Raw genomic sequence first — 7,775 nt, 5'->3', positions numbered from 1 at the left:
TAGCATGGGATGGTATTTTCTACCTCAAGGGAGAAACCCTCTTTCCGCAGGAAAACCCCGTTTCGGGCGGCTCTGCAGCTGGAGGAGCTGCAGCAGTGCCCTTCCTCCTCCACCGCAGCCCTGGACTTCCCCCCTGCAGAGAACTCGTGGCTGGAGCTATGCAAAACCCTCCCATGGCCTGGGGAGCCCCCCTCGCCCGCGCTGTCACCATCACACAGACTCTTCACAACGTGACTTTTTTCCCCCTTTTTTAATGCTGTGTTCCCTCCAGTTTCTGGCTGAAATAAAACTGATCCGTGCCTCCGCGCGTGTGTGTATATCTATCCTGATAGATATACATGGAGACAGGGGCTGCCCTCCCCTGCAGCAGGCAGAGGTCGGTGCCCAATGCCGCGCGTGTCTCCATGAGGTCGCCCTGCTCCCTCCTGTCCCGCAGGCAAGTGCTGCCCCTGCCGTCAGTGCTGGCCCTGCGTGCTGCAGGTCCCGGGGGCTCTCTGCGGGGCTGGGGCTCTTCTTGCCAGGAGTCAGGCTCCTGCACGCATCCTGACCCGGTTTTTACAAGGAGCAGGATGTGCCCATGCACTGCTGGTGTTCTGTGTGTGGAAGAAGGGAGGGTTGTGCTGCTGCCACTGGCTTTTTGGGGCCAGCCTGAGGGTTTCTATTTCCCTGGGAACCCCAATGTCCTGAGCAGCTTGTTGAAGGGGACACTGGGTCCCCTTTTTCTGGTTTTGAGATGGGGGCACAGCTGGGGCATGGCTGCAGTGGAGGGGAAGCTCATTTCATCTCTGAAACGGCAGAGCCCCAGGACTGGTTGGAAGGGGAAGATGCAGTCATGGAGATGCAGGGCCTGGTGGAGGGATGTCATGGTGTGTGCTGGTCACGGGTTGACCCTGGGACTTGGCCTCTGAGGTCAGCTGGGGACAGGTCTGAAGGGCCATGGAATCTCTCAGGAGCTTGACGCTGGAGCTTGGGGATCTGGAGGGCAGGAGCATGTGTTACCCCATGGACAGGTGAGCCTGGGCTCTCTGTGGGGACAGGGACCCTCAGCTCCTGTGGGCTGCTGGTGCTGCACAGCTTTGCCTGTGGAAGGGGTGCTGTGTAGGGGGCTTGGCCTGGGTTTGGGGGACAGTTGGGATGGGAGGGGACATGGGATGGGGACATGGGATGGGGAGATAGCAGTCATGCCAACAGCCCCTCTGGCTGTTGCTGGTATCCCTTACCCACAGCGAGCACATTCCTGTCCTCCAGGCTTGCAGCAGGGCTGTCCCCTTCGCCCACTGCACGGTATCCCTTTGCCTTGTACCTCCAGCGGCTGTAGCAGACCATCGCCAGGATGGTGGCCAGCCCCGCCAGCACTGCTGCAGCGATGCCGGCCACCTCGCCCCCTGACAGCCCCCGGCCCCTCACCGTCTCTGTTGCGTGCTGGATTTCTTGTGGCTGGACTGGCCGCCACACGTGGCTCTGCCCATCCCTGACCCAGGCGCTGCCCCCGTCCACGCTGCTCACCAGCACGGTGTCAATGGCTGGCGGGCTGCTGGGGGGCCGGGTGAAGGGGGGCAGGCGGGCAGGTGGCAGTGAGCCCCCTGTGAGGATTCCAGCCTGGACGCAGTATTCCACCTGGCAGCTATTGCTGATGAGTGCCAAGTGCTGGCTGAAGCCTGGAGGGCATTTCTTGGCATGGAGGTCCTTGGTAGTGCCCTGGTGCTGCCTTGCCCAGGGGTTCCCTGCCTGGCAGCTAAAGAAACCCCCAAAGGGCACTGCATACTGGCTACCCCCCTCGTAATCCTGGCTCACGCACACCATAAGTTCATCAAAGAGCTTCAGTGGGAAGTACCCCAAGGGGCAGGATTGGGCACCAGTGATGGGGTTGACGCTCTGGCTGCTGAACAGCCCTCCAAAGAGGTATCCCAATCCTGGGGCCATTGTCCTGCTCGCAGCACACCAGTAGGCACTGAATTGCACCCGGGAGAGCCAGAAGACATCCTGGCACTTGCGGTGGCAGAAGATGCCCAGGGTGCACTTTTTGTGGCACTCCAGGTGGCTGTGACCTTCCTCCTGCTCCTGCATGGCCAGCAGCACTGCAGTGTAGGTGGTGGGGCAGGAGAATGCCCCAGTGAGGGGGTTCTTCTGCTCCAGCCCCTGGCAGAGCATGTTGGTGTCAGGGCCGGCCAGCCCCGTGCACTCCTGGAAGACTCCCCCGAAGCTGAAGTTGGTCATGGCACCCTTGCAGGAGCCATCATCGATGTTGGCATGGAAGTTGAAGTTGGGTGAGGTGGCATCGGTGCAGCCCGGGTAGGTGTTGAAGGTGTAGTAGCGGCGGATGGCCATCTCCACATGCCTGGCCAGCTTCTTTACTGTGGGGGATGGCAGCTCTGGCAGGGTGCTGGGCTTGATGACGAAGTACAGGGGCAGCCCTGAGCGGTCGAGAGCCACCAGCTGGTTTCTAATTCCCTCCTGCCAGGTCTTGAGGGTGATGCCTGGGTAAAAGGGGGTCCCGCCAATGCTCTCTACCCTGGAGCTGGTGCGGTTCTCCAGATACTGCTTGGTGAAGCCAGAGCTGATGTTCAGGGACTCCTCACTTTTCACACTGATGATGCTGTGGAAAGCCACACCGGCTGAGGCTGTGACCGCACTCCGTTTGGCCCAGCTGTCCTTCAGGAAGGTTGCCTTGATCTGATCCTCCTGCACCAAGCTTGCTCCAGCATCCACAGACGTGATGGTGTGGGTGCCATAGTTAAGCACCAGCACCTCAGCCAGAAAGTCAGCCATGTGCGTCTGGTTGTTCTCCAGGTGGCTGGCGATGGTCAGCAGCTGCTTCTTGAAGCCTTCGTCCAGGACTGCCCCTGGGTCGACCTTGGCTGTGTAAACCAGGTTCCTGACCTGCACGCGGGTGGTGACAGCACGGTCTTTCACTTGGTGGGTCTTGGTCCTCTGAAAGTCATAGGAGAACTTGCCATTGATGGAGGAGAAGAGGAACAGCTCCAGGTTGATGGAGGCAGAGGTGATGCTTTGGTAATCTTTCCAGGACTCGATGATCTCAGAGTTGATGTCCAGGTTGCTCTGCTTGCGAGGGATAGTGAAGACCTCATCTGGGATGATGTAAGATCCATCTTCTGTGGTCTTACACAGTGAGTAGCCCAGATTGATGACTTTGCCCATATCCAAATTCCTGAGGTTATCCCAGCCCCCCCCTGGCAGCACTTCCAGACCTGGGAGCTTCAGGGCCTTCTTGCACTCCGGAAGCCTGGTGGAGGGGGACAGCTCCTGGCTCTGCTCAGCCCCTGTCACCAAAGCCACCAACATGGAGGCCAGCAGGACCCCCACCAGCAGCCAGCCCATGGCTGAGCCAGCACAGACGTCTGGGCGCTGGGGCTGGAAGGGGAAATGAGCTGCTGGGGCTGTAGCTGTGGGTGTTTCCTCCTTTGGGGGTTGAACAAATGAAAGGAGAAGTGAGAACCGAGGACTGATCAAGTGGGTGGGGAGTAGCACGTAGAGGTGCCCAGAGCCCAGAGCCTCCCTGTTGTGGAAGCTCCCTGTCCCTAGGAAAGCTGCTTTGCAAGGGATGGAACAGGGAGAAACCTCTCTCTCATCTTGTCACTGTGCGGTGTCCCTTGGGCAATGCCTGTGTGACTCCCTCAGGTTAATCCCGCCTTGCTCCTGAGTGACCCTTCTTGCCACGCAAGGGACCTGTCCCCAGACTCTTGGCCGGGGGGTCCCACTCACACGATGGGGTGAGGCCTGTCCCTTGGTCACATGGAGCTTGCTGCTGCCTCCAAGGCTCTCCCTTGCTGCAGAAGCTAGGAGAGGAAGCGGGGAACTGGTGCAGTGGGGTTTCGATGTTGGGGACTGCAGTATTTGTCTCTTCTCTCTTGGGGAAGAGGCTGCCCCACACCCTGGGACAGGGTCTGTAGGTTTGGAGGTCTGCCCGTGGGGGCTGGGCCTGTAGCACAGGTGTCCTCCCATACCAACATCTGCAGTAGGGTCCTCTGCAGCCTCTTCTACCCCATCCCAGACCTTTCCCAGGTCCATAGGCTCAGGGTTGCTGTGCTGCTGGAAGCTGGTTCCAGTGGTACTGGGCTGGCTCAGCCCAGGGATGCTGGCACATGGCTGGGACCCAGTTCCAGCAGCACAGGGCGGCTGATAGGAGTTTTGGGGAACAAACAGTTAAAGCAGCTTCTGCTGTGAAAGCTGTGCCTCTTTCCATGTGGACAGCTTCATTTCCCCTATTTCTGCTGATCAGTTCCTCCGCCCAGGAAAGTTCTGGTAAGGACAAGGCTGAAGTGAGAGCTGTGGTGAAGCAGGGTGGGGATGGGATATCACAGATGCATGTGTTCCTTTGCCAGGATAATGCTGGCTATCTGTGTGTGGAATAGACAAGATAAAAACTGTTAAGGATGGCCATGCTGGCACCAGTGTGAGGCTCCCACACCAACCTGGAGCCACCTGCTTTTCACACCAGGTTGTGAGGCTCCCTTACCTAAAATCCAGCTGCGTGTTCACTGCCACCCAGTTCTGAAGCCTGAGCAGTTGCCCCTGGCAGGGAGCTGCAGCTGGTGACAGCTGTGGCCCCTGGGACCAGAGGAGGGGGAGAAGTCCCGTGGGGCAGAGAGGAGCTGCCTTGTCCTCCTATGAAGCAGGAACAGCTCTGAAACAGAACCCAGGGCTTCTCTGTGCTGCATCAGCTGCTGCAAGCCATCCTATGCCGTGAGGACCAAGATGCAGCAGCGTAAGGCACAACCTCTCCACTGCATCCAGCGGGGGGGTTCAAATCAATGAATTTCATTCCTGACTGCCACGGGGAACGAGCGAATACCAGAGTGGGAGAGCAAGCCCTGCTCACCTGGGGGGGGTCTGAGAGGGTGGACAAAGACCTAGGCAGGGTGGCTGCTGCTGCCTTCTGGAGTGTGAGGAATGGGCAGTGAGGAGGGTGGCAGCAGCGGAGCTGCAGGGGCTGCAGCAGGAGGCAGAAATGTGGTTTAGTCTCCCCCACCCCATCCTGGGTTCAGTGTAACAGTTACTGTTCTCCTTCCCAGGATCCGGTGCAGCGCTGAGTTCCGCCTTTACTCTGAGAATAACGCTGGGAACGCACCCATGTTTCAGTTGCTGCTCGGTCGCGCTTACCCCAGTCAAGGACTTTTCGGTCCCTCACGCTCTTCTGGTGAGAAGGGGCAGAAGAAGCCGGGACGGAGCAGAGACAGGACACTGGACCTGAGCTAGCCAAAGGTGTATTCCGTACATACCATAGCACATCATGCCCAGTGTAGAAACTGGGGGGAGTCATCTGGAAGGTTGAGATCGTTGGTCAGGTTGGCCTGGTTCTCAATCAGTGCGTGCTGAGCAATTGTACTGGGCATCACTTGTGTCTATTGTGTTGGTTTTTTTTCACTACCCTTTTTGGTTTTATATTCTCTCCCCTTGTTATTTCCCTTCTCATTATTACCATTGGTGGTAGCACTAGTGGGTTTGTGTTATACCTTAGTTACTGGGCTGTTCTTATCTCAACGTGTGGGGTTTCCATTCTTTCAATTCTCCGCCCCATCCCTCAGGAAGTAGGGGGGATAAAGGTGGGAGAATGAGCGAGCAGCTGCGTGGTTCTGAGTTACTGGCAGACACCCCCAAAACCAGCAGAGGCATTAAATGCTCACAGCTGGGGCGAGGAGTGGCACGTACTGCTCACAGCAAGCCACAGAGTTTGTGCAACCCAAATCCACAGGGCCTGGCACAGATGGAGGCAATGGAAAACATTTTTGGTGCTGCTTCTGGGCTGCTGGGTGCTAAGTCTGATTTCTGACCGTGTCCATCAGGGACCCTTGGCCAGATTTGTGCATCCTCATCCTGCTGGTGCTTTCTGTGGGCTGGGATCCCCTGCAGCGGTGTGTCAAGAATGGGAGGGCATCACAGTTTAGTGCTTTGGCTGTAAAAAGCAGATGGCCTCAGAGAAGTGCCTGAGGGCTACTAATAAATACAGCCTGGAGGGAGGAACTAGAGTTTGCTACAGAACAGAAAACCCACAGGTCATAACCACTGAGAAGTATAAGCCTAAGTGCTTGCAGGGATCACCTGAGATTGACATTACACTGGAAAAGCATGAAGTATCCTACAGCCACCAGGTCGGCTGCTGGCTTGGACTGATGCTCAGCACCAGAGCGTGGAAATTGCTTAGCGATGAAAAACTGTATATGTACCATGTCAATGAACAAATAGGCAGACAGAGAGGGTCTATATATCTACATGCCCATAAAGAGGTATTTAAGCTTTTCTTGGCAACGCAGAAACCTGAACGGGGAGGGGGTACTTTTACAAGAAACATGCCTTTTGTCCTCATCGATGTTTTATATTTTTAGACAAAGCTTGGGAATCTTGTTACAAGGAGAAGCGGAGAAATGTAAGCTCAAAATCTGTCAAAATGAAGCACTTGTGTTTTCCAGTTTTGTTCCCTTTTCTGCCTGTGTCCATTACAGTGGTAAAGGAGTGTCCCGATTTGTGGATTTCCGTGGAGAAAAAGGGACTGAGCAATTTTGGGAGCTCTGTGCCTGGCATGTGTGCTGGTAAATGAAGGATACAATGTGGGAACTCAGGCCATGCAGATGCAGGTACAACTTGAGTGGCTGTAAGTATGATCCTGGCTGTTTGTCTTAATTAACGTCTCTGCATTAAGATGCTGATTTGACCATTGTCAAGTCCTGTCTCCCAGAGAGACTCAAACTCAAAGCACATTCAGGCAGAAGGGCCCTTTCTCCTGAAAGTCGGCCACAACCTGGTTTTCTGTAGGTGAACTCCTGAGATGTTCAGGCTCTGTCAACATCCTGACAAGGGCAGAGCCACAAAAGCCCCAAGGAGCCCAGGAGGTCCCTGGGGACACTTTCACTCCACCACTGGGAAAGGTGACAGCCACCACACACCAGGGGAGGGCAAGGCCAGACAGGAGGAGGAAGCATGACCTAACCTTGATGCATCCAAAGCCAGCTTTGGCTGTTTCTGTTCCCTGCCCCACCTGATGCAGACCAGTGCTTTAAGTTGCTTTTAAACTAACATCGTTTAAAGCCGCTGTTCTTTTCTCTTTCTGTCCCATGTGCTTGTGCAACCGCTGACATCAAACAGACAGTTTTGTAAGCACTTTAAAGACTTCTTCTTGGGTAAAGTGAAATCTTCTAGCAATACCCTTACAGCACCTGAGGGCGTGAGGCAATTGGGGCACGCTGGCTATCGCCTTTGTGATATGGCAGGTGATTGCTGCCATTTAATGGGCCCTATAACATCCCCATCCCATAGCAACCTCTGTGTGGCAGCTCTGTGGGGTGATGTGGCTGCTGGAGGCACTGTGGCAGGTGAGAAGAGATACCTCTGGCATGCTCTTCTGGATAATATTTCTCAGAAAGATATAAACGGTGACTTTTCCTGAAGGTTTGCTGACTTGGCTCTACAGGGGCTTTCCCAGCGCTGGAGTACAAGAACAGAGAAATCAGGCAAGAATCACTGGATGACTGCTGCTTGCAAGGTGAGGCTTGCTCAGAGCCTGAACCCTGTTTCTATGGGTATGTAATCAATGTTTAAGAATTCTGCCCACGGCATTTCACTTCATGTTGATCAAAACCTAAATTTTTCTCAGCGGTCACCAGCATTATTTCTGGTTACAAATAGAATTGCAGAATCACGAAATGGATTGGATGGGACCTTAAAGTTCATCCAGTTCCAACCCTCTTGCCACAGGGGCACCTTCCACTAGACCAGGTTGCTCCAAGCCCCATTCAACCTGGCCTATATAAAGGTAGGAT

General features: G+C 55.4%; 1 protein-coding gene across 1 annotated transcript; it reads right to left on the bottom strand.

The window, feature by feature from the left end:
• Positions 1-661: 661 nt before the first annotated feature.
• Positions 662-3,349, bottom strand: MPEG1 (macrophage expressed 1). Its single transcript, XM_061350404.1, has one exon. It carries the CDS (start codon positions 3,337-3,339, stop codon positions 1,180-1,182), a length of 2,160 nt encoding a protein of 719 aa, XP_061206388.1. The 5' UTR covers positions 3,340-3,349; the 3' UTR covers positions 662-1,179.
• Between the last annotated feature and the right edge of the window lie 4,426 nt (positions 3,350-7,775).

Source organism: Neopsephotus bourkii, unplaced genomic scaffold (assembly GCF_033783945.1).
Source record: "Neopsephotus bourkii isolate Nb327-2 ecotype Australia unplaced genomic scaffold, CSIRO-AGI_Nbou_v1 NB_491, whole genome shotgun sequence".
Taxonomy (NCBI): Eukaryota; Metazoa; Chordata; class Aves; order Psittaciformes; family Psittacidae; genus Neopsephotus; species Neopsephotus bourkii.
This window is presented reverse-complemented; position numbering and strand designations above follow the sequence as displayed.